At 39.2% G+C, this 27,591-nt stretch overlaps 1 protein-coding gene across 1 annotated transcript in view; it reads right to left on the bottom strand.

Annotated features, from left to right (window-relative positions):
• Positions 1–27,583, bottom strand: part of RAD9B (RAD9 checkpoint clamp component B) — a 31,852-nt gene extending 4,269 nt beyond the window's left edge. The window contains exons 1-10 of the mRNA XM_043557557.1: positions 27,412–27,583; positions 25,495–25,565; positions 24,542–24,694; positions 24,221–24,335; positions 16,337–16,436; positions 14,532–14,638; positions 8,355–8,461; positions 8,208–8,272; positions 7,537–7,659; positions 6,171–6,411 (exon numbers count right to left, since the gene is read on the bottom strand). Coding sequence (XP_043413492.1) covers positions 6,171–6,411; positions 7,537–7,659; positions 8,208–8,272; positions 8,355–8,461; positions 14,532–14,638; positions 16,337–16,436; positions 24,221–24,335; positions 24,542–24,694; positions 25,495–25,565; positions 27,412–27,448 — 1,119 coding nt within the window. The 5' untranslated portion in view covers positions 27,449–27,583. The remainder of the gene's footprint in view (positions 1–6,170; positions 6,412–7,536; positions 7,660–8,207; positions 8,273–8,354; positions 8,462–14,531; positions 14,639–16,336; positions 16,437–24,220; positions 24,336–24,541; positions 24,695–25,494; positions 25,566–27,411) is intronic.
• Positions 27,584–27,591: the final 8 nt, after the last annotated feature.

The following is a 27,591-nucleotide window of genomic DNA, read 5'->3' as shown; positions in this document are numbered from 1 at the left end:
TTCATCCCATTTGATACTCACTGACTCTTCTCATACCTTCCCCCTGCCACACTCTCCTGGTTGCCTTTAGAATTTTCAGCTGGCTCGCCCTTTGAATTAGGGTTTCGCAGTCAGCACTACAGACATTTTGGGGCTGAGGGTTTTTCATTGTGGGGACTGTGCTGTGCAGCAGGGGATGTTGAGCGGCACCCATGGCCTCTATCCACTAGATGCCAGTAGCATTCCCCGCCCCCCACCAAACTGCAACATCCAAAAAGCCCCTAGACATCGCTCAGTGTCTTCTGGGGAGCATAACCGCCCAGGTTAAGAACCACTGCTTTAGGGGCACCTTGGTGGTTCAGTCAGCTAAACGTCCGACTCTTGGTTTCAGCTCAGGTTATGAGCTCACGGTGTGTGAGATCAAGTCCCATGTTGGGCTCTGTGCTGACAGTGCAGAGCCTGCTTAGGATTCTCTGTCCCTCTCTCTCTGCCCCTACCCCACACTCGCATACTCTCTCTCTCAAAAATAAACAAACATTAAAAAAAAAAAAAAAGACATGGAGCCTGCTTAAGATTCTCTCCTTCTTCTGCCCCTCCGAGGCTCTCATGCACACACACACCCTCTCTTCCTCCCTCTCTCTCAAAACATAAATAAAAATAATTAAAAATAAATAAATAATTTGCCTCAGTAAAACTGCACCCAAAATAATAAGCTACCTAGAAATAAGCCTAACCAAAGAGGTGAAAGATGTGTACTCTGAAAACTGCAAAGCACTACTGAGAGATTGCAGAGGACACAAAGAAATGGAAAGGCATTCCACGCTCATGGATTGGAAGAATAAATATTGTTAAAACGAATATACTACCCAAAGCAATCTACTCATTTACTGCAATTCCTACCAAAACACCAACAGCATTTTTACAAAAATAGAACACACAATCCTAAAGTTTGTATGGAACCACAAAAGACCCTAAATAGCCAAAGCAATCTTGAAAGAAAAGCAAAGCTGGAGGCATCACAATTCCGGACTTCAAGTTAAATTACAAAGCTGTAGTAATCAAAACAGTACGGTACTGGCACAAAACCAGACACATAGATCAATGGAAGAGAATAGAAAATCCAGAAATAAACCCACAATTACATGGCCAATTAATCCAGAAATAAACCCACAATTACATGGCCAATTCTTCGATGAAAGAATATCCAATGGGACAAAGAATGTCTCTTCAACAAATGGAGTTGGGAAAACTGGACCACTTACTTACACCATACACTAAATTCAAAATAGATTAAAGATCTAAATGGGAGACCTGAAATCACAAAAATCCTAGAAGAAAACACAAGCAGTAACTTCTTTGACACAGGCAGTAGCAACTTCTTTATAGATATGTCTCCTGAGGCAAGGGAAACAAAAGCAAAAATAAACTATTGGGACTATATCAAAATAAAAAGCTGCTGCACAGTGCAGGAAACAATCAACAAAACTAAAAGGCAACCTACAGAATGGGGAAGTGGTTTGCAAATGACCTATCCAGTACAGAGGTAGTATCCAAAATATGTAAAGAATTTATGAAACTCGAGCACCTGGGTGACTCAGCTGGTTAAGCATCCGACTCTTGATTTCAGCTCAGGTCATGATCTCATGGTTCGTGAGTTTGAACCCCACAACAGACTCCATGCTTACAGTGCAGAGCCTACTTGGGTTCTCTCTTTTTCCGTCTCTCTGCCCCACACCTGCTTCTGTGCTGTCTCTCTCTCTCAAAATAAATAAATATTTAAGCAGAAAAAACAACACACTTTTAGGAATTTGCCTTGAAGATACACTTTCGACAATATGAAAATACATGTGTGAAAGTTATTCACTGCAGCTTTGTAACTGCAAAATATAAGGGGGGCTTATCTAAATGCCCACATATAAGAGAATGGTTGAATTAATTATGGTACATCACAGGTGAAATACTACACAACTGTTGGGGGGGGGGGGGAGTGGGGGACATAGAAAGTGACAGGGAGTGATTTGCAGTACATACTAGTAGGTGCAAAAAGCCAAGCAGAAAACAGCATGTATAGTATAAGAAAGGAGAAGAAATAAAATACATGCATCTGCTCATTTGTGCAAAACTAACACAAATGATCAATGAAAAACTAATGAGATGTATTCTCTACAAAGGGTACAAAGAAGGGAGTGATGATCCCTTCTTTGTCTCTGCAGAGACGCTTGCATAGTTCTGACTTCTAGTGCTGTTCACGGGTCAGCACTCAAAGACCAAATCAACAAGGATTTGGGGAGAACCAGAATGGAAGACAAGCAAACAAAGGTATCCATATGATGATTAATATAACCATACTGAAATATGAGTGAAGGAAGAAACTACCCTAAGTAACTTTGAAAAACGGTCTTTTGAATATATACTTTATAGCTAAAGACACAAAAATGTTCACAAATATTATACCTCTGTTAGCAGATTCATTTTTCCAGGGGTATGGGTTAGCAATTCTGAAACTACGTTCTTGGATTGAACAATAAGTAAACATGTTGTGGATAGTAACAGCCAAGTTTCTCATTGTCAGACAGGAGTTATAAAGAAAAGGGGGTGGTGGTGTTGGACTGGAACTGGAGGTATCATTATGAATGCATGGGTTTTCGTGTACATATGTATGTATGTACACAAATAGATACAAAAATCGATCAGTATGTGTGTATATGTCAATAAATGCATATGTTTCCTAGTTCTGTCTGCTGAGAGGCCCTAGAAGCAAGGAAACCCAAGTACAAAGGAGCACAGAACCTACTACCCACAAGTTGTTTTTGTCCACCATCCCCAATCAAAGGAACCAGGACTCTGGGAGAAATGGCTGATTCCATTTGGGTTGGAGTCAGAAAAATACAAGTTAAGCCTAGCACACTTTAAATTTCCCAAAAGTAAGTAAGTGCTCAAAAAATGCTGGAGACATGCCAAAGAGATAGTCTCCCAGTGGCCAAATATGGAGAGTTCAAGCAACAAAATAAATGATAGTTATGGATCATTACCCAGAAAGTAGTATTAATATCCAAGAGTATTTTGTGATCTAAATAACTGAATAACAGATGAGGGGAAGGAAAGTTATTAAAGTGCAATTTCATCAGATAGTAGAAAAATTACCCACCAAAAAATTACCATTTGTCAAGCATCACAGTAATAACTATTTTAGACAAAAAAAGCATCAATGGATGCTAAAATTAGTAGGCAAAAAGTATGATGAGAAACAGGATATTCATGTAGTTTCAAAGTACCTTCCACCACGACACCTTCAACTACTAACAGAAAAAAGTACCTTTACAGTGGAGAGATCTGGCAGATAACACCTTAATTATATGATAAAAATTAGGATTACCAAGGCAAGTCTCCATCATGTGCCTCCAGATATGATGTAGAAGAACACAGCATCATTCTGTTGTATTCTTACTAAAAATACACAGCTGAAATTTAACCATGAAGAAATCAGGAAAATTCAAAATCAGGGATATTCTAGTGAAGTGATGTGTACGAGTGTGTACATATGCACAGAAAAAGTCTTAACAGGTAGAGTAATAATAAAAGTGTTCATAGTGATTATCTCTGAAAATCTCTGATTTGTACTTTCTGATTTTTCTCTGATGAACTGATAATTGTACTGTTACACATAAATGTTAGCATTTGGAGAGTCTGCGAGAAGGGTATGTAGGAATTCTTTGTACTAATTTTGCAACTTTTTAGAAGTGAAATTATTTTAAAATGAAAAGTTAAAAATAAACGAAACAAACAGGATGGGCCATATTATCGTAAGAATGTCACTAGCACCATAATGGCTACAATTTTAGTCTGGTTCACAGGTGATGGCCCTCTAGTGTGCATGGCAGATAACTGCTAATCAACTAGAGATACAACTTTAGTCATTCTCAGCTTGCCCAACCAAATGACTGACAGGTGGTGTTACTAGAGAGGAAACCTATCTGCCATTCCCGGCATGGAGTGTGTTCTGTAATGGGGCAAGAGGGAGGGAAGGAGGAGGCCCAGTGAAGAGCATAGGAAATATCTTAGGGACGGTCCCCGAATGCCATTCCGAGGAGTTTAGGTGTAATCTCATGGGAAAAAAGGAATGATCCAAGAGTTTTGAAGACAGGAGAGTGATGTGTAAAAATAACATTTAATGAGCGCCGACCATGTGCCAGCTCCATATATTGGTTCAATTAGTTTCCACAGTTCTAATTAATGGGTAGTATTATTATTATCTCCATTTTACTGATAAAAAATAAAAAAAAAAAAACTAAGACAAAGAGGAGTAACTTGTCCTAGTCACACAGCTAGTAAGTGGCAAGCAGGGATGTGAACCCAGGAACTCTAAATCTGGAGCCAGCACTCTGAACCCCTGTACTCCATCCTCAGCTAGAAGGTTTGCACAAAATCTTCTAAAATACTTTGAGGAGAACCAGAGTGCAGGGGAATGGAGGCATGGAGGCATGGAGGCCAACTTGAAGGCTCACAGTAGTTTGGGAGGAAGATGGTACGGGGATAAATACTTAACCATATTGGAATTTCAGTTTTGCAGGAATTTGCCACATTAAGGCAAATAATTCCCTTTAAAAATAGAATTTCCTTTTTAAAATTTAAGTGACATGATGGGAAATTTGAAGAAGAGTACCTGTAATGGTGCTCATGGAGCTTACAGTTCTTTATACATGTCACTTTCTCTACTGAGGAAACGGGCAATCTTAATGAATTTCAGGGAGGTGAAGCAGTCAGAAAATGTTTTTGTGTTGTTATCTGTGAAAAAGTAAGCACATAACGTGTGACCAAAAAAGGACGGGGAAAACACTTCCATATAATCAAAGGACAAATTTCTGTTTTCACCTTATGGCCAAGCTAGGAATACAGAAGAGAAAACTGTGAACTGCTAGGAATGTAACAGGTATTCAGTAAACACTTATAGGGGCACCTAGGTGGCTCAGTGGGTTGAGCTCCGACTTCAGCTCAGGTCGTGATCTCGCAGTCTGTGAGTTCGAGCCCCGCATTGGGCTCTGTGCTGACAGCTCAGAACTCGGAGCTTGCTTCGGATCTTGTGTTTCCCTCTCTCTCTGCCCCTCCCATGCTCACGCTCTGTCTCTTTCTCTCTCTCTCTCAAAAATAAAATAAACATTAAAAATTTTTAAAGAGGGGTGCCTGGGTGGCTCAGTTGGTTAAGCGTCCAACTTTGGCTCAGGTCATGATCTCAAGGTCGGTAGATTTAAGCCCCATGTTGGGCTCTGTGCTGACAGCCTGGAGCCTGCTTCAGACTCTGTGTCTCCCTCTCTCTGTGCCCCTCCCCCGCTCAAGTTCTGTCTCTCAAAAATAAATAAATGTTAAAATTTTTTTTTAATTTTTTAAAGAAAAAAATAAACACTCATAGCATCAAACTGAATAATAAATGGAGTTTACAACCCAATTTTACTATTCTAAAAATCTTTTATACAACATAAAAGATAGCGACTTTTACAAATATTCTTTCTCCCTTCAATTTTCTAATTCTAAGAAACTCATATTTCCAGTAAAAGAAGCTTGAATAAAACATTAATGTAAACATGTTAAATTGGGACTGGTATTTCAGATACTTCAGTTTTCTAATAAATCCTATTTATCTTCAGCTCAATAGATATAATAAGGTTTAACACAACAGCACTCCATAAAGCTTATTATCCACCTAGTAAAATGTTGGTAATACAAATGTTATTAGCTGGGACTCCACTATGAAAAAATTTATGATGTTTGTTGGGATGAAATTTGTATTTGTACTACAATGAGTAAAAGGTTTCCCAGCCAAATTTGAAAACTAAAATGAGGACACTTATTTTAGAAAAGAAATTATATGACTTTAGCAAAGTATTTGTACTCACAGATAAGTATCTTGTAAGAAATCATAATTTATTCTTTTAAACAAATGACCCAAATCTCTACTTGAATATACTTTGTTACTCAATGAGCAATTTTTAACTCTTTTGTACGGACAGCCTATATAAGTCAGTCTTTGCACCATCTCAGACTGGTTTCACCTCTGCCCTATCAAAAAGTAAGGATGAACTAAATTCAGGATATTGGGGTGAGCTTGGGCAAGGAGACTGCAGAAGGAGACAGATGATGAGAATTCCTGACTGAGACACGGTCGGGTCGGTCGCGTCTCAACGCTTTCCCTTTACCTTCCTCAGATACGGAGACCCCGGCACCTCCTCCGTGTCGCTGACGCTGCTTTCCGACACTTCACTCCCGTCTCCATTCGCTCTTTTCATTATGGGGCTGCCACAGTTTTCCAGTGCAGAGACATCTGTGAGAGTCTCCTTCGGATAAAGCCTTTTAGGTGCTACTTTTCTCAGGATACATTCTGGGGCCTTGCTGGTTAGATTTTTACCAGCCTCTGAATTTGAACTCAGCGGCTCTGACCTGAGGTATTAAGAGATTAAATGAATGAACTGTTTGCCTGGAAATATATATTTTCATATAACTGATGAAGCAATATGGGATGACAGTGATAACACTGGTTTAGAGAATATATTGAAACAACACAGAACTAGTTGTTGAAAGTTAAAATTTACCTATATGGTTATTTAGAAATTCTCCCTACAGATTCAAATTCTTCAGTAAAGCAACCCAGTGTGCATGAGACAAACCTGTGATGTAGTAACAGGACCAAAAGTTAGAAAAAAAGTCAAATACTAAACATCTGTATGATAATATTTTATACAGTCAATAAAAATCATGTTTCCAGGGCCACCTGGCCAACTCAGTCTGTAGAGCATGTGACTCTTGATCTCACGGTTGTGAGTTCGGGCCCCATGTTGTATGCAGACATTACTTAGAAATAAAATCTTAAAGAAAAACCATGTTTCCGAATCATAATCAGTGATACTGGAACATATTCACAATATATTCTGTGGGGGAAAAACAAGATACAAAACTACATATGCTATATGATCCTGATCTTATTTTAAAACGCAAGTATATGCAAAATAAGAGAAAAAAAAGGTGAGGCAAATGTTAGCAGTGGCTATCTCTAGGTAGTGCGATTTTGATTATCTTCTTTCTACTTTTCTGTATTTTCCAAACTTCCCATAGTACCTTTAAGCTACTTTTACAGTGAAGAACCCTGCACCAAAAAAAAAAAAAAAAAAAAAAGTTACTAAGAGACGAAAAAAGGAAAGAAAAACAATGGCTGTCTCCTTGTCTGAGAAAGAGAGTTCTAGGCAGTGAATAAAAACTGTCCGGTGAAGCTTAACACCATATCCCTCCTAAAAAATGACTACCAAAAATGGAAATGAGTTTTGGGTAGTAACAAAGATAAACCAAAACTATTAAATTCTGATCAGAACAGAAAAAGCAAATTTCTAACACATGACTGAGGATATCTCAATGCTAGTTAGGTCCTACCATAGCTCTTCCTGATTCAGTCAATCTGATCTAATGTTTTGTTCCTCGACTGTTTCCTAAATGAATGCCAATGAATTATTTCAGAATAAGATTGCAATGGCTTTTTCCCAAACAATAAAGACGTTGAAACATTGGCCTTACCTTTTTTGTTTTTGGGAAAGACACAGTGACTGCGGAGAAGATGCTCTACTTGGCTCATCAGCTAATGTAGCCAAAATAAAGTTAGCTTCCAATAACATATCATCAATACTTAAAGCCATAGGTCTAAAAAAAGGCAAAGTCAGAGAAAACATCATACACATTTTCTGATGGACACTGGGAAAACATTAAAAAATGACACTTAATTCAAGAGTGAAAGGAGATCATAGAAGTAGAAGTCCTTTTTGTCTTTTCACAAAGTTAACGCAGTCCTCAGGGCTGAAAGGGACCTTAGACATCATCAGATCTAATTTCATAAAACACATCTATCCTAACCTAATCTCATCTGAAATTTTAGTTCTGAAATACCATAGAAAATATCATAGCTTCATAGAGATTAGACTTATTTAAGCCATGTATAATTTTCTAATTAGGCAATTTATTTGGCACCATGTCAAATTTATAAGTGTTTTCACTCTGCAGAATATATCTTTCTCAATTACCAATTAAAAAATGCCCTGTTATGGCATCCTTCAAAATTCTAGTTTGATAAGTGTTGCTGATAAAGTAAGCAATTCCTGAGGTGTGAATTAACTGCAAAGCGATCCAAAGGGTTTTATTATTGATATATAACAATTAAAAAAAAAAACTCAGAAAACTTCCCAAGGACTTACTTCCCAGGAAAATCAAAATGAATGGCTATAGGAGCATGTGTAGCTTCTGAAAACGTCAGTATTCCCTGAAAGAAAATAAGAAGAAAAATAGTTGAAAATCTTTATTTAAAAATTACCAGTGAAATTTTGACACAAATTTTTGTTTACCTTCAATTCTTTGAAGCAAAATGTTATTTCACTATCAACTCCAATTTGAAAGAAGTCAAACTCATCTGGGCCAACAAACATCTCACTGTACACAGAACTGGTCAAATCTGTTCGATATTACAGGAAAATAAAGAATAAAATTAGTTCCAGAGGTACTTGTGAAATGTTTTAAAAATGTTTTTTTTTTTTTTTGAGAGAGAGAGAGAGAGAGAGAGAGAGAGAGCATGTGTGAGCATGGAGACACAGAGAGATGGAGAGAGAGAATCCCAAGCTGGTTCCACACTGTCAGCACAGAGCCCAATGTGGGGCTCGATCTCACAAACTGTGAGATCATGACCTGAGCTGAAATCAAGAGTCAGATGCTTAACCCACTGAGCCACCCAGGCACCCCATTTGTTAAATTTTAATATGAAAATACAACTGTAAGTGGTAGATTAAAAATAGCCACAAGTCCTTTGACATCCCTTCATTGAGAGATGGGGTCTATGTCTATGCCCCCTCTCCTGAATTTGGGTAGGAGGGCTCTCTGACTACTGCGACCAATAGGATATGGCGCTATAGGTGAAATGACCTGGTGCTGGTTTCTGAAGAGACTGGCAACTTCTACTTCCTCTATTCTCTATCCACTTCCTCTATCCTATAACACTCACTCTTGGAATTCAGCCACCATGCTGAGTTCATGCTATATGAAGTCCAAGTTAATGGAGAGGCCATATCTATGCAGTCACTCTGGTTAACGGCCCAACTGTGTTCCCAAGATCAACTACCAGACATCTTGGATGTCTTCAGATGATTCCAGAGCCAGCCGCTATCTAACTACAATTGCATGAAAGACCCCCAAGTGAGAACTGTCTAGCTGAGCCTCATAAACCCACAGAAACATAAGTGACAAGAATAAATTATTTTGTTTTTCACAGCAAAGTGTTTGATATAAATGCTCAGAAATATATACACACACACGAGTACCTTTTCTTCCATTTTCTTTTTACACCTTACTTGAAGTGTAATTAACATACACTGTTATATTAGTTTCACATATATAATTCAACAATTCTATACATTCCTCAGTATTCATCAATATAAGTGTATTCTTAATCCCCTTTATCTATATCAACCATCCCCCTACTTACCTTCCCTCTGCCAACCACTGGTTTGTTCTCTATACTTATGAGAATGGGCAAGGGGCGCCTGGGTGGCTCAGTTGGTTAATTGTCCAACTTCAGTTCAGGTCATGATCTCACAGCTTGTGGGTTCAAGCCCCACATCGGGCTCCGTGCTGACAGCTCAGAGCTCAGAGCCTGGAGCCTGCTTGGGATTCTGTGTTTCATTCTCTCTCTGCCCCTCCCACACTTGTGCTCTGTCTCTGTCTCTCAAAAATAAACGTAAAAAAAAAAATTTTTTTTTAAAAAGAGAGAGAATGCTGGGGCACCTGGGTGGCTCAGTCAGTTAAGTCTTTGGCTCAGGTCATGGTATCACAGCTCATGAGTTCAAGCCCCACATTGGGCTCTGCCTGGAGCCTGCTTCAGATTCTGTGTCTCCCTCTCTCTCTGCCTACCCCTGCTCGTGCTCTGTCTCTCTCTCTCCTTCAAAAATAAATAAACATTAAAAAAAAATAAAAGAGAATTCTTTTTGTTTGTTTCTCTTCTTTGTTCGTTCATTTGTTTCTTAAATTCCACATGAGTGAAATCATATAGTATTTGTCCTTCTCTGATTGATTTATTGCATTTAGCATTATATACTTTAGGTACACCCACGTTGTTTTAAATGGAAAAATTTCATTCTTTTTTATGGCTGAGTAATATTACATTATATACATACCACATCTTCTTTATCCATTCATCTATGAATGGACTTGGGTTGCTTCCGAATCTTGGCTGTTCTAAATAATGCTACAGTGAACACAGGGGTGCATATATCTTTTCAAGTCAGTGTTTACATTTCCTTTGGGTAAATACCCAATAGTGGAATTATTGGATCATATTGTATTTGGGTTTTTTTTTAAGTTTATTTAAGAGAGAGAGAGAGAGACAGCAAGCACAAGCAGCGAAGGTGCAGAGAGAGAGGTAGAGAGAAGATCCCAAGCACAGAGCCCGAGACAGGGCTCAATCTCACAAACCATGAGACCATGACCTGAGCTGAAATCAAGGGTCGGACGTTTAACCAGCTGAGCCACCCACATGCCCTAGTATTTCAATTTTTAATTTTTTCAGGAAACTCTATACTATTTTACACAGAGGCTGCACCAATTTATATTCCCACCATCAGTGCACAAGAGTTCTTTTTTCTCAACATCCTCGCCAACACTTATTATTTCTATGTTTTTTATTTTAGCCATTCTGACAGCTTTAAGATGATTATCTCATTGTGTGTTGTGTTTTTTTTTTTCTTTAAAGGAAGACAGACTACCACATGCAGCACCTCATTTGTATGTGTCTCAAGTCTTGGAAGCTTGACTACCCAAGTTCTCCTGCAAAAGGACCGTGAGAGCTTGTTTGAAGGTTGTAGCAGGGGAGAGCAGCTACTTGTATACCGTTGACCAAAAAACAGTCCTCTATCAGGGAAGGTCATCCTCTTCAACTGAGCACACAGCTTCTGGAGGGACACACATCAAGCGGTAAGGGAGGAAGGGGACACCTGCCTAGCCAGACAGATTAGCCAAAGCAACCCTGGCAATGGATGGGGTGACAGATGTTGCAGCCAGGTCACCCTCACATCCTCATTGTGGTTTTGATTTGCATTTCCCTGCTGATGAGCGATGTTGAGCATCTTTTTATATGTCTGTGGCCATCTGTATGCCTTCTTTGGAAAAATGGGTATTTAGGTCCTCTGCCCTTTTTTTATTGAATTACTTTTAATAGCTTCACAGTATTTCATTACTTTCACTCAACCAATCTTCTGTCATTAAATCTAAAGTATACAAGGAGATGTCCCAAACTATTAAAACTGCTTACTTCTGGATAGTGGGATTTCAGGTGACTTTTTTTTTTTTTTTAGTGTTTGTGTTTTTTATTTTCTTCAATGGACATGAATTATGTAAGAACAAAGGATAAACAGTATATACTTTTTAAAAGGATCAAACACTACCCTAAAAATACATTATTATCAAACAAGAAGGCTCATGTCACTCCCAGTGTACTAGTACAGAGTAAGTTCAATAATAAACAGATGGGGCTCGGGAGTTAAGCATCCAACTTTGGCTCAGGTCATGATCTCACAGTTCATGGGTTCGAGCCCCGCATCAGGCTCTGTGCTGACAACTCGGAGCCTGGAGCCTGCTTCAGATTCTGTGTCTCCCACTCTCTCTGTCCCTCCCCCACTTGCACTCTGTCTCTGTCTCTCAAAAATGAATGAATGTTTAAAAAAACTTAAAAAATAAAATGAATAATTGGGTCTCCAATTGCTACTTGTGCCCATAAGTCCCCAGTCAACCATAACTATAACTACTCATTAGAAAGCTTCTCACAAGGGACAGTGTCTCCTGGTGAGACACAATGGCCATCTTTATTCAGAGATGGCACTACGGAATATAAAACAGACCCTTTTACTAGAATAAGCATATATTTTCCAAATCATGCACTTCTGGGTGTCAAATAACAATGCTAGATAAGACTTCAGAGAAACAATAATAACACAGTGGTATTGGGCCTGTGCCTTGAAGCCTACATTCAGATAATATTCCAGCACTACTAACTGTGTGACACCAGGCAAGTCACTTAGTTTCTCTGTGCTTCATATTCTTCACATGGAAAAATGGGCATAATAGTACCCACATCACAGAGTTGTTACAAACATTACATGAATTCACAACTGGAAACTGTTTAGAAAAGAACATGGCACCAACTAAATACCACAAAAGTCATCTGATCCAATTTTAGCCCTGGCTCTACTGGTTTTTCACTTCAAATAATTCCCTCCCTTCATATTCTTTACTGCTATCTCTCTCTCTCTCTCTCTCTCTCTCTCTCTCTCTCTCTCTCTCTCTCACACACACACACACACACACACACACACACACACACACAATTACCCAAAATTAAAGAGTCTCAAACAGCTTGTGTCTGAAAGACCCTAGCCAATTTTCTTGGTAGCAAAACTCCCAATTTAATCATGCCTTAGTTTCTCCATTAAATCCAGGTAACTCTTGGAAGAGCTGACTTAAGACATAGTCACATTTTCTGCCGTGTGTATTTGCCATCTGGAATATCTTACATCTCTAATATGGAGCTACTTTTTCTTCTTAGGTGACCAAAGATAATCTCAATTGGATTGCTCCCTCTTAATTTTTTTTTTTTGTGCCAAACACAAAGGGTGATAAAAGATGAAAAACAGGGGCACCTGGTTGGCTTTTTGGAAAAGCATGCAACTCTTGATCTTGGGGTTGTGAGTTTGAGCCCCACAGTGGATGTAGAAATTACTAAAAACAAAACAAAACAAAAAAAAACCTTTAAAAAAAAGATGAAAAACAGATCTTAAAATCTTAACTGAAGATATACTTTTCTCAGTAACCATTCTCCTAATTGTATATTTTTAAATCTTTTTTAATGTTTATTTTTGAGAGAGAGAGAGTGAACATGCATGCCCATGCTCTTGTGGGGAAGGGGCAGAGAGAGAGGGAGACACAGAATCCAAACCAGGCTCCAGGCTCTGAGCTGGCAGCACAGAGCCTGATGTAAGGGTCTAACTAATGAACCATGAGATCATGACCTGAGCTGAAGTCGAATGCTTAAACAACTAAGCCACCCAGGCACCCCACCATTCTCCTAATTTTAAAACACCTGAATTTCCAAAAACAAACTCAACATGGATGAAAGACCTAAATGTAAGACAGGAAACAATCAAAATCCTAGAGGAGAAAGCAGGCAAAAACCTCTTTGACCTTGGCCACAGCAACTTCTTACTCAACAGGTCTCCAGAAGCAAGGGAAACCAAAGCAAAAATGAAATATTGGGACTTCATCAAAATAAAAAGCTTCTGCACAGCGAAGGAAACAATCAGCACAACCAAAAGTCAACCGACAGAATGGAAGAAGATATTTGCAAATGACATATCAGATAAAGGGTTAGTATGCAAAATCTATAAAGAACTTATCAAACTCAACACCCAAAAAAACAAATAATAAGTGAAGAAATGTGCAAAAGACATGAATAGACACTTCTCCAAAGAAGACATCCAGATGGCCAACTGACACATGAAAAAATGCTCAACATCACTCATCATCAGGGAAATACAAATCAAAACCACAATGAGATACCACCTCACAGCCGTCAGAATGGCTAACATTAACAACTCAGGCAACGACAGATGTTGGTGAGGATGCGGAGAAAAAGGATCTCTTTTGCACTGCTGGTGGGAATGCAAACTGGTGCAGCCACTCTGGAAAACAATATGGAGGTTCCTCAAAAAATTAAAAATAGAACTACCCTACGACCCAGCAATTGCACTACTAGGTATTTATCCAAGGGATACGGTTGTGCTGTTTCGAAGGGGCACATGCACCCCAATGTTTACAGTAGCGCTATCAACAATAGCCAAAGTATGGAAAGAGCCCAAATGTCTATCTATGGATGAATGTATAAAGAAGACGTGGTATATATATACAATGGGGTATTACTCGGCAATCAAAAAGAATCTTGTCATTTGAAACTGTGTGGATGGAACTAGAAGGTACTATGCTAAGCGAAATTAGAGAAAGACAAATATCATATTATTTCACTCACATGAAGAATTTAAGATACAAAACAGATGAACATAAGGGAAGGGAAGCAAAAATAATATAAAAACAAGGAGGGGAACAAAACATAAAAGACTTAAATATAGAAAACAAATAGAGAGTTGCCAGAGGGGGTGTGAGAGGGGGGATAAGCTAAATGGGTTAAGAGGCATTAAGGAATCTACTCCTGAAATCATTGTTGCACTATATGCTAGCTTGGATATAAATTAAAAAATCAATCAATTAATTAATATAAAAATAAAACAACCTGAATTTCAAAGCCAAATATTTTAATTATTGGTTATGTTCCATTTCCTGGATCTCTCAAAAATTTTAATGATCTTTCTACATCTTACTGCTTTTTAGACAAGAATAAATGTCATGCCACTAATGTTTACTGTGGTCAGTAATCAAGAAAATCAGGAAGTGACATTCCATCCAAGTGCCCTGACAGATGTAGTCCTTACCCACTGGTTCGTCACTGGAACTCTTAAGGCAAACACTGAGTGGGGTAACAGCAAGAGTAACTTCTTCTTGACTTGATGTGAAAAGAACAATTGCCTCAGCAAGCACTCTACAAAATGTAAAGAAAAGTACTACGTTATTTGAAAAACAAGCAGAAAAAAAAGTCTTATTAAATAAGACTCAAATCTTTAATCTGGAAATAAACAGGTTAGTCAGGATAGATTTTTAAAAACTTACCAAACAAAACAAAACAAAACAAAACAAAACAAAACGTATTTTCTTTATTCTATGTGAGCTGCAATATTTTTAGTGTATTTTAAAATGGCAACTTCAGGGGCACCTGGGTGGCGCAGTCGGTTAAGCGTCCGACTTCAGCCAGGTCACGATCTCGCGGTCCGTGAGTTCGAGCCCCGCGTCGGGCTCTGGGCTGATGGCTCAGAGCCTGGAGCCTGTTTCTGATTCTGTGTCTCCCTCTCTCTCTGCCCCTCCCCCGTTCATGCTCTGTCTCTCTCTGTCCCAAAAAAAATAAATAAATGTTGAAAAAAAAATTTTTTAATGGCAGCTTCATTTGACAGGCTAAGAAAATAGTAAAATATATTCTTAGTAAGACATGTGAAAGCTGCAAGATAAATCAGACACTGGAAGAAAATGTTTTTAATTCTATGTTTTTATATGATCAATATATATTTTTAATGGCCTGCAATCATACGCCTAAGGGAGATATAAGAAAACAGAGCTGTTCAAATAGAACCTGCGGGAGACCCAGGTGAGGGTAGAGGTTTACAAACAGCCTGCTGCCTATATTCTCTTTCTTGTTGTTATTTGTCCTACATTACACCTATACTTTCAAGGTTGTCTTGACATCCCAAATGCCCTTTTATCCTGGGGCTCCCTTTTTAAAAACAGCTTTATTGATACAGAATTCACATACTGTACAATTCACAGATTTAAAGTTTTAATTTGTATTTCCCTAACTACTAATGATGGTGAGCACCTTTTCATGTGCTTTTCAGTCATTTGTATATCTTCTTTGGCAAAATATCTATTCAAATCCTTTGCCAGCTCTTAATTATGTTATCTTTTTATTATTGCATTACAACTTCTGGGATACTTTTTAAATTGAGGTGTTGTTAGATAAAAAATGAGATTCTTAGAATTTATGTGATGTTGATGTTAACCTGATGCTAGACATTAGCTCAGCAGTGTTTCTTGATGCCAAAATGTCAGGAACACCTGCCAAATTCATCTAGCAACTTTTCCAGTGTTGGGGGGAGGTGTTTTATAAGATACCAAATAACCTGACGTTAAAAAATGACAACAGGGGCGCCTGGATGGCTCAGCCGGTTGCGTCCATCTTTGGCTCAGGTCATGATGTCATGGTTCGTGGGTTGAGCTGTGCTGACAGCTCAGAGCCTGGAGCCTGCTTCAGATTCTGTGTCTCTGTCTCTCTCTGCCCCTCCCCCCCTTCAAAAGTAAATAAACATTAAAAAAAATTTTAAAGACTCAGAAGGCAATATATAAATGCAAAGTATTATTAGGTAATATATTTCTATCTTGGTATCACTTAATATAAAAATCCAGTAATAGGATATTTTTAGAACTTTCTTGCCACTAAATCATCATTGCTACCATTAAGCAGTTATATCATCTACTATTATCTTTTTCATGGTTTCCTCTTCACTTTGTAAGGTGATTTCTACAAGTTAAATATTAGCTTTTTTAAAAAATATAACTGATTACAAAGCTTAATTCCTTACTATGTGCCCATATTCAGAAAAAGAAAAATAAATACCAGAGAATTCATTACCTTGGTTGAATCACTAGTGTATTAGAACACATATTCTTTTCAAAAATAACTTGCAAGGGCTGACTTTCTTGAAAACATACATTATGAGTTCTTCTAATACCTTAAAAAGAATAAATAAACCTTTTAATAATTTTAAGTGCAAAACAAACTATTTAAAAAGTCTAAGTGTCGCAGCCAAACAAAATTAAAGTAACATTTATTATCTATCAGGCAGGTGCATACATAGCTTGAAGGAACACTCTTCCTCCATAAATGTGTTTATGGCCCCCTAGTGGACATTATGCAACATGCCGGGTCCTTGGACAGTATCAGTAGAGCTCCCAAGTTCTTTTGAAATACAGGTTAATTCTTAAATTGTGTGTAAGATAGTGATTGCCCATTACAGTTCACGTACTTACAATTCCCTTTCACTACCTTTTATCCACGTCTATTATTTCCAGATTTCTGGGACTCTCGGAAGTCAGACATGAACATCTGGTCTGTGAATTCTTTTCTTCCAAGAGGAGGAAGAGAGGAAGAGTGTATAGCTGTAACGGCTATGACCCCAGGTGCCAGGAACTGTAGTACACATTTTACATACATGACCTCTGATCTTCACAATATTCCTATGGTGTAAGCACTTACTCTCAGAAGAGGAAACTGTAGCTGAGAGAGACTGACTTTTCAAGGCTATGCTATTTTAACATGTATAGTCAAAATTTGAATCTAAGTTTGAATACAGAGCCAATGTAATAAAATCCAAGTGGGCTGTAACTTTCTACAGCATAATAATGTTGCATTGAGAATCAAAAGGGCTCACTAGAAACAATGTTTCTCAACTAACTGGGATTTTTTGGTACCAAATTAATAACAGCAACATTTATTAATTTCTTAAGTATTTACTGACCACCTACTATGTACAAAGCTGCATTAGTTAGTTTTTTATGGATAACAAACCAAAATAACAAACATTTGTTGTTTCTCACAATTCGACTGAGTCCTTCTGGTTTAGGCTGGCTTAGCTGTGGCTGGACATTTTGGATGGCTTCACTTTCAGGTCTAGGGCCTCAGTAGACAACAGGCATGGCGGGGGCCTGCAGGGCCAGCGGAGGCCTCTCACCACATGGTTCCTCATCCTCCGTAAGTCTATACTGTGCTGCATTTATTCTCATGCTGAGGAAAAGTTCCTACTTTAACAGGGAAACTGCCAGGCCTCCCTCTTAAGGCCTAGGCTTGGAACTCACAGAATATCACTTCTATTGCATCTAATTGATAAAGCCCAAGGCAAGCCATGATTCCAGCTGGGGAATCAGACTCCAGCTTTTGAAGAGGGGGGTGTTGCAAATAATTTGTGAGATCTTTTTTTTTTTTTTTTTTTGGTAATCTACTACACAAGAACAATTTTAGGAGCTGGAGATTAGCAAAGAACAAATCAGACAAAAATCTCTATCCTCATAGTGTTTACATGCTAGGGAGAGGAGACAGACAATAAGAAAATAAATAAGTAAATAATTAATATGTCACAGGGTGATAAAGACCACAGAAAAGCAAAGCAGGAAAGACACTAGGGAGTGCCAGTGGTGGTAGGTAGCAATTGCCAATAGAGAGGTCACGAAAGACCTCATGGAAATGACACCATCTGAGTGAAGACTTGGAGGAAGTGAAACGGCAAGTTACATGCTACCTGGGAGAAGGAGTTTACTGGGCAGAGGGCTTCCAACCCATGTAGGCATGTAGGACCTCACTGGCCATTGAAAGATCATTGGCTAATACCCTTTGTAAAATGGGGAAGGTGGTTTTGGGGGTTTTTGTTTTGTTTTGTTTTTTGCTTTTGAGAGAGAGAGTTTTGAGCGCTAGGGTAACATAAGCTGACCTATTTCATCTTTGCTTTCGTCCATAAATTTTAGATGTACTACAAAGAGCATGGCATTGTGAAGGATCACTGTGATTTCCATTTGGGGAAGACACAAATCTAAAAAGTTGGCATAGCTTACCTATTTTAAAAAATATTTTCAAGTTACTTTTGGAGGGACACGTAATAGATAGATGCTGATGGTAGAAAGTTCAAAAGATACCAGAGAGACAGTGAAAAGTAAGTCATCCTCCACTCCTGACTCCTGCCAGCCCTGTATCCTCCACAGAGGCAACCACCGTTACCGGTTTCGCAGGTACTGTTCACAAACAGCCCCGGCACACACAGCACAAGCATACCTCTAAATATTTCCCTCAAGCGAATACTGGCATTGCCAAAGATGTCCAGGCTGAGAAATGTCTAATCTGTCATTCCTGATGCTCCTTTTCTTGCCATCGGCTTCCTTCTTCACCTTTTACCTTATGAACGGGTGCTAAACACTTTCAACCTGTGCCTTTGATCACACTGCTCCCTCATCACAGAATGCCTTCCCATTTCTGCCTGCTGGAAACTTACCCAGATGTGATGCCACTAACCAGAAAGCCTTTCCTCTTCAGCTTTCTCTCCTTCGAGTCTCTGGCTCAAAGAACATCCACTGTCCCTTGTTCGAGTAATTTGGCTTGATGTACCTCTTCACTGTGGTTTTTCTAGTTTCTAGTTTAATAACAATAACAATCTCCCTTGGTAGCATGCAAATGGCATAAACGTTTAGAAGTCCTGTTTCCCCCCTGGGTCATTTATAGGCTTTATCTTATGCTGCACAAAGCACTGGACTGTAATGAGACAAGGGATTTTTCATCAGAATTGACTTCTGGGCCACCTGGGTGGCTCAGTGGGTTAAGCGTCAGACTCTGGATTTCGGTTCAGGTCGTGACCACATGGTTCGTGAATTTGAGCCCTGCATTGGGCTGACGGTGCAAAACCTGCTTGGGATTCTCTCTCTCTCCCTCTCTCTGCCCCTCCCCGACTTGTGCTCTCTCTCACTATAAGTAAACCTTAAAAAAAAAAAGAGGAACTGACTGCATTCTTTGATAAAATAGTACTATTAACAACAACAACAACAACAACAGCTGAATTAACACAAATGCTTAGTAATGTATTTGGCCTAAATTCTGGCATAAGCTCGCTATCTTCTCACAGAACAGTAACAACAACTTAGGGCCCAGGAGCCAGTCGATGGACCATGCTGAGTAGTGGGTGTCTCATACCATCTGCTCCTGCCATGGGATTCCTGGCGCTATGAAAGAATTCTACCTGCCACTTCATAAGCTCTATTTCAAACTTCCCTCAATGGCTCCAGAGAACTCTTTCAGACCTGAAGGGGTACAGCTAAGGACGAACCATTAGTTTGGAGATGTTACATTTGTAGAGTTTAGAATTTTAGGGGCTAGTGATACTTCAAAAATCTTGTAAGTTATTCAAATATTCCTCAATCCCTGTAAGTTCACCATTGAGTTTAAAATCATTAGCACATCTGTAGAATGCCCAAAACTTGAAAACTTGAAGGAGTCCAACCTTCTTGACATCACTTCATTAATATATGCGTATGATTCAAAGTCTCATTTTCATTCAGTATCCCAGTGCACTCCTCTTATGGAAGCTCCCCTCTGTTGGAGTCCTGTCCCCTTGAGCCAGGACAGAACATATTAGCAGGTGGTTCATATCCGAGTGTGTTCTTCAGGAACTCATGGACTCATTTTTAGAAACTCTAGGGCCAGTGCAAAAGAAAAGTATGGAGAATTGGTAGAATTATTAATGACATAAATATTTCAGCTAAATCTTGCTTCTCAGTGGTATAAATCCTTTTTTATCTATTTGCAGATGCTAAATAATTCAAGAAATCACTGTTACAGAAACTTTTCATGGTTAGATTTAGAGAAGTCAGTCCTTTTTAGTAGCTCGTTTTTTTTCCAAGTGTTTTCTATCAGTGAAGAGAGCCAGATTTACATCACTATCCTTAATTTCTTACCAAATCCCAAATATGTATTTCTAGCAGCTTATTGGCTATCCCTGCCCAGGTGATTTTTCTCAACTAAATTTGAACATTTCTCCACCAGATTATAAATATAAAGTTGCAAGCTTTATTTTCTGGGTACACATAGTTTGGGGAAGTATAACTACTTACCTAATTAAGTAGCAGCATCTATCTCCTATGTTCCCCTTCTTTCCTGAGCTGTCCCTTCCCCATTTTGCAGCTGCCATGAGGTTTGGGTGGGATTGACTCTACTTCCAGCATCACTGATGGGCCCTCATTGGTAGAAATTAATTGGTATAATTTTATCCCCCCCCTACAATTAAATTTGGACCAGGTATGATGCTTAAAGAGTGAATTTCCTGGCCACGAAGATTAGTTTAGGTTGGTCCAAGAACTTTTGTTTAATGGATACATGAGGTAAGGCTCTCGCTCCCACTGGATGTGAAAGAGGAAGCTAGCCTCAGCTGCTGCTGCAAGCCACCTTATTATTGAAAGTTTATCAGAGAAACTAGCCTTAGGATAAGTCACGTGGAGGAAAGGAGAGCTGAGTGAATTTTAAAAAGAAAAAGGCGAGGGAGGGGCACCTGGGTGGCTCAGTCAGTTGAGCGTCTGACTTCAGCTCAGGTTGTGATCTCACACTCCATGAGTTCGAGCCTTGTGTCGGGCTCTGTGCTGACAGCTCAGAGCCTGGAGCCTGTTTCAGATTCTGTGTCTCCCTCTCTCTCTGCTCCTCCCCTATTCATGCTCTGTCTCTCTCTGTCTCAAAAATAAACGTTAAAAAAAGTTTTAAAAAAATTTAAAAAAAAGAAAAAGGAGAGGGGCACCTGGGTGGCTCAGTCAGTTGAGTGTCTGACTTCAGCTCAGGCCATAATCTCGTGGGTCGTGAGTTCAAACCCCACATAGGGCTTGCCACTGTCAGCGGAGAGCCTGCTTCGGATCCTCTGTCTCCCTCTCTCTCTGACCACCCCCACTCATGCTCTGTCTCTCAAAAAATAAAATAAAAAGGAGAAGGAAAAGAAGCAGCAGCTGCTGCAGCCTGAACCAAACCCACACCTGTGACCCAATTTTGAACTTTTCATTTCCATGAGCCAATATTTCCCCTTATTGTTAAAGTTAGTTTGAGTTAGATTTTCTGTGTTTTTTTTTTTCCTGTTACTTGCAACTTAAAGCATCCCAACTCATATAGCTTTCCTACAAAAGCTACTGAAAATCAACCAATTGGAGTGCCTGGGTGGCTCAGTCAGTTAAGTGTCAACCCTTGATTTCAGCCCAGGTCATGATCTCATGGTTCGTGAGTTTGAGCCCTACGTTGGAATCCACGCTATTAGTGCAGAGCCTGCTTGGGACTCTCTCTCTCTGCCCCTCCCTTGCTCGTGCTTTCTCTCTCTCAAAATAAATGAATAAACTTTAAAAAAAAAAACAACGAATCACAAGTATGTATTAGACAGTAATCTAATCAATCTGCTTGAGAGATTCTTAAGAAACTGAAAAGTTGGTTGTTTAAAATCTAGCTGGAAATAAGGGTTGAGGGTAATTGTAACGACAGCAGTCATTGACTCTCTAGTACTTCCTCCGTGTCAGACACCACGCTATGTGCTTCACACAAGTGATCTCGCTTCACATTCACAACAACCTCCAAACGCGAGGGTAAGAGTATCCCCATTTTGCAGAAAAGAAAATGAAAGTTCAGAGGGCTGAGAAGAGAAACACTCTCCAAAGGCCAGATATACAAAGGAAGCCCTGTTATATTTCTAAGTTAGCATGACTGTTCATAAATTTTGTTCAAACCAAAAGGCTGATTAATGGCCTGCCATGCACACGTTGTACATCTGCTTTGAGAACGAGTAGCCTAATGAAAATCACATTGTCAATGCTCCTGCTCCTGCATTCCTCGTGATTCCTGCCTATATGCTAATCTATCATCTTTCGAGCTTTTACAAAATATAGAAACGTATATAACCCTGTAAGAACTGCTCATTCTCTAGAGCACTTTCTCCCCCATGAAGAGTGTGTTTCCCAGGCAGCTGTCCTAACTTGGGCTCAAATAAACTCTTTCTTACTTTCAGAGATTCTAAAAGCTTTGTTCAATTTGTGTTGACAAAGCTTATGCACTTTCACAAAGCTAATAAGAAGCATAGAAGGGGCGCCTGGGTGGTTCCGTCGATTAAGTGTCTGACATTGACTCAAGTCATGATCTCACGGTTCCTGGGTTCGAGCCCCGCGTCAGGCTCTGTGCTAACAGCACAGATTCTGTGTCTCCCTCTCTCCCTGCCCCTCCCCCACATGTGCTCTGTCTCTCTCTCTCTCTCTCTCTCTCTCTCTCTCTCTCAAAAGTAAATAAACATTAAAAAAAAAGAAGATGGGGTGCCTGGGTGGCTCAGTCGGTTAAGCGTCCGACTTCGGCTCAGGTCATGATCTCACGGTCCGTGAGTTTGACCCGTGCGTCGGGCTCTGTGCTGACGGCTCAGAGCCTGGAGCCTGTTTCTGATTCTGTGTCTCCCTCTCTCTCTGACCCTCCCCTGTTCATGCTCTGTCTCTCTGTCTCAAAAATAAATAAACGTTAAAAAAAATTAAAAACAAAAAAGAAGAAGAAGAAGAAGCAGCACAGAAGAATCCATACCCAAGTCTGTGATGTCAAGGCCTGCTGTGCTTTTAATCATGCTCTTTACGTGATTCTGCTATTACATGAACTAAAGTTCAAAGAAGGGGGAAATCATGTTAAATCATTGATATTTTGCAGGGGAAAAATTAAAGATTATAATACAAATATGAGGTGAAATTTAAGTAAGACATATAAGATCATTGTAACACTACAATAACCTTCCAGAAGACCATTCCATTACAAAAAAAGATGTGGACTAATATCACAAGCATGAGCTTTTTTTTTTTTTTGATGTTTATTTATTTTGATAGAGACAGAGACAGAGTGTGAGTGGGGTAGGGGCAGAGAGAGAGGGAGACAGAATCTGAAACAGGCTTCAGGCTCTGAGCTGTCCACACGGAGCCCGATGTGGGGCTCAAACCTATGAACTGTGAAATCATGACCTGAGCCAAAGTCGAACGCTTAACCAACTGAGCCACCCAAGTGCCCAGCACGAGCTTTTTTAAAGCATACAATTCTACATGCTAATGTCAAATAAAATAGCAGCAATCATAATAAATACAACAAGCTAACAGAGAATGTGCCAATGTTCTTTTAAACACTTTAGAACTATAACTTCCTCTAACTCATCAAATCCTTCCCTAAAACCCAAGGAAGCTGGTACTAACACGACCCTATTTTACACTGGGGGGGGGAAATGAGGCAAACAGATGGAAAATAATTTGCTCAAAGTATCACCAAAGAAAGGGCAGAGCAGGATTCCACCCTAGACCTTATGGCCTCCAGAGTCCATGCTCTTAACCACCGTGCTATACATACTTAAGCATGTAAATGTCCCGTGGGTACGTTTGAATATCTACCACGCAAGGCTGGGAGGCAGGAAATCTGTTTTACAGCTTCGTGTAACAGAGAGAACGTATAAAAGTTTTGGCTCCTATTACTGTGACTTACTAATTTTGTGACTGTGGGCCAGTTACCATGCTTCCTTCAGTCCCAGATATAATACTATGTGCCTCTTGGAGGACTTTCAATACAGGTAGGCATTATTCTTTTCTGTTCTTACCAAAGAACGTTGTTACCAAGGCACTCTTAACAGAACATCATCAAGCAGCCAGTTAACTTTAGAATCACCAGTTGTTTGAATTCAAAAAGACATTTAAAAAAATTTTTGGTTTGTATACAGGCCAAGCTTGTGCCACTGATAAGTCAAAAGAGGAAAAACTGAATACAAATCATTTCATCATACTTCTACAGAGACAAGATAATACTTTCCAAGTATTTACAATGGCCCTACAACAAAACCACATCAATTCTAAGCAGTAATGCAATGAGAAGTCTTGACATGCACTTTCAATATTCTAAACATGAAAAATATTAACAAAAAACACATGACACTTTAGCTTTAATTATACCTACCATGTCTGCAGAAGAATTCAATAACCACTTTACATTTATCAGATCTGGTGAATATTTTGCACTTCTCTACATTTCTTTCGAGGGAATTCAGGCATCTAAAGATGGGCAGAATTGACTGTAACACAAATACGTTATAGAACATGGTTTGGTGTTTGGTTGTTTGATTAGTTTAAAAGAACTAACAAGAGTATGTACATTTATAAATGAATAGATTTGTTCCCCATGCCCTTTAAGCCATATATTAAATGCAAGGTAGATGTTATATCATATATAATAAATATTCCTGCAATACAAGAGAAAAACAGGGCCACTTATATTTACCTTCATTCCCAATTTGCAATTTAAGTTTGATGAAGTCGAATCATTATCATTCATTTTCACTGAGGTTGACCATTGATAATGTTGAAAAAACACAGGAGAGAAGAGAACACATCCGTATGCTGACCGACAAGAATTCACAGATCTTAAAGCAAGCTGGAAAAATACTAGTTATTAAGGAAAAAAATCAACGTTCTTTAAAGGATTCATTCAAAAAATTCTATTATGTGTAACACTGCAATTAAATATAGGATGTTAACTGCATTCTATGGACTACATTTTACATATGAATTATTATAGATATTAAATAGGTTGCATTATCCACTATGCATTGAATTTGCATACCTACACACACAGGTACACATCTATATTGAACACGTATAGATATTAACTCTAATATCTTGCATGTTGAAAATGTAAAGTTGTAAACACCTTTTAACTTTAATGCTCAAAGGGGCAGAAAGCAACGTAAAAGGGGGGGAAAAGATTGCAGCAAAACGGCAATCTCTTGTCCTGTCTAAAGGGAGAAACCATCCATCAGCGCCAGCCAACTATTTCCGCTTGGGAATGCTGGCCCCAAACTGTCAGATATTAAGTTTTCAAGAGAAGCAGAAAACTCCAATCTTTACGTGGACTCCCAATTTTTTAAGTTTAGAAAATTATTTCTTTCTTTTTTTTTTTTTAAACACAGTGCAGTCCCACAAAACACTTCTGCAAGCAATATCTAGCTTCTCAACCACCAGTTTGCAATTTCTGGTTTAAATCTCTTGTGGTTCTCTGCATGCTTTTTAAGTTTAATATGCTCTAAATGTATTCAGATATGGAAAATAAAGATGAACAATGAAACAGATAATTACAATTTCTGGATTTCATAGTAAACATTCAATCTGGACTGGGATCTATAAACAACTTCTTTTGCCTTAATAGATGGTCTATTGGTCACTTTTCTTACTTACACCTTTTTCAGATGGGTCTAACCACAGCTCGTCACTGACTCGTGATAGAGCTTGGATTGCTTTCCCAAATACTACGGAGCAAAAGAAAGGTATGGTTTACATTTTTTCTCTCAAACAATAACAGCAAATTGTAGGACTACTTCAGCATTCACAGGACTCAAGATAAATTCATAAAGAACAGTCTTTTATAGACTAATGCTACAAATTGCTTTAAATACAGAATAATACTCTTGACAAAATGCTAGACACATGGTAAGAGATCAATAAATTTACAGAATGAGTGTGCAAAATGATAAAATGCAGTAACATTCTTCCTTTCTGTACTGTAGCAAGCCAATTTCCATACTAATGTATTTTTAGACTTGGTTTACCACCCCCCACCCCTGCCCAAAAAAAGAACTGTGAAAATAGAGCATGGAGAGGTTGAAGGGATTCAATAACTTCACAGGGGGCAAGGTCAAAACAAGTCACATGAAAGAAATTAGAGGCATTTAAGATGCATCTCTGAAATTTGAAGGTAGCACGCAAAATGCCAGATCTCAGATCTCACCAAACACACTCAGATGCCCTGTAACAGAGGCTAGGATGAATGACATATTGGTCTAATCTGGTATGACACAGTTCATATTCTTATGAATTATGAATAAGTACAAAATGTGACAAATGGATATGGAATACTATGCTGCAATAAAAATGGATGGCCACAGCAATCCATGGAACAGTAGAAAAAAGAAAAATTAATTCCAGAACATAAAATCAGGTTACAATATTAAGAATCAAGGGTGTGTGAATTGGGTGTGCCAGTGTCAAACTGAGATGGGACGACCAATGGGGGGGGGGAGGGGAAAGAGGCATTTCTCCCTTTTACCACTTCACATTCAACACTTTTTCCTAGAGCTGCCTGTTGCAGACCCTTCATTCCTCCAATGACTAGGTTTTGAGCACCCACTATGTTTGGGGTACAACCCAAGGCAATGGGAGTAGAGCAGTGAACAGGACAGGAACGGTTCTGCCCTCACCATACATATAGTCCAGGAGAAAAAGCAAAAACAATCATACAAATTGCTTATCGAGAACTGAGCTATATACTCCAAGAGAACTTCCTAGAACTCTGAGAACATGGAACAGCTGAGGGCCTGTGCTTCCCTTTCCTGTTCACTACTACTATTCCATATTTGTCCTCAACACAGAGCAAGCCAGCCACAACACAAGATGCCTTTCTAGGATCACTTCACACCTTACAAAATGTAGGAAACCACTGTTTTCCTAAATAGAAACTTTAGGAAGTTTCTGAAAAACCTTGTTTAAGTACTATTTGTAACATGTAATAGTTCCTATACACTCCCATCTATTATTGAGCTCTTTACATGCATCTCCATTTCATTCCTACAAGGCCTATAATGAAAACGTTACTATTCTCATTTTACAGATGAAGAAACTGAGCACCCCCCCCCCACCCCCACCCCCCGCCAAGTGATTCAGTGGCTTGTTCCAGGTCACACGTCAAAAAATAGCATTTGGAATAAAAAACAGGTTGATGCTTTTCTCGTGGCACTAAAACACTTCAAGGGTCTAAACATTATTTTTTCTCCCAACTCCACCCAACACTGTCCTCATCAGCGCTCCCAATCTCTGTTCCAATGTGCAACTTCATTTCATGGACACCCAAGAAAATAAATACTACGCATAAATAAAAGCAGATGGGCTCTCTTTCTTCCCTCAGAAGCTACTAGAAGCTTGGGTGAGCGGCGGCTGTTTGTGGCCAGGCCTTGTGTCGCCAGTCATTGAGCATAAGAGCAAAGGAGAAGACCCTGAGGCTGAACCTGAGGCTTTCTCTTTTCTTGTTCTTTTACTTTTTTTTTTTTTTTTTTTTGGTTTTCCTTTTTCTACAAAGGTAGGCAAAAAAGGTCTCTCCACCTTTCACCTGACTGCCGCTCATCCCGCACGTCAGCATGGCCGCAGCCCTAACAAGCAGGGACCCAAGGCGCGCCTCAGCTCGACGGCCCCAGGTGCCCGGATGCCGGCCGCACCCTCCGAAGCTTCGAGATCTTACTCCTCCCGCCACCCTCCCTTTCCTAAAGGGCAGCTAAGTTTGAC

This window comes from Prionailurus bengalensis, chromosome D3, assembly GCF_016509475.1.
Source record: "Prionailurus bengalensis isolate Pbe53 chromosome D3, Fcat_Pben_1.1_paternal_pri, whole genome shotgun sequence".
NCBI lineage: Eukaryota > Metazoa > Chordata > Mammalia > Carnivora > Felidae > Prionailurus > Prionailurus bengalensis.
This window is presented reverse-complemented; position numbering and strand designations above follow the sequence as displayed.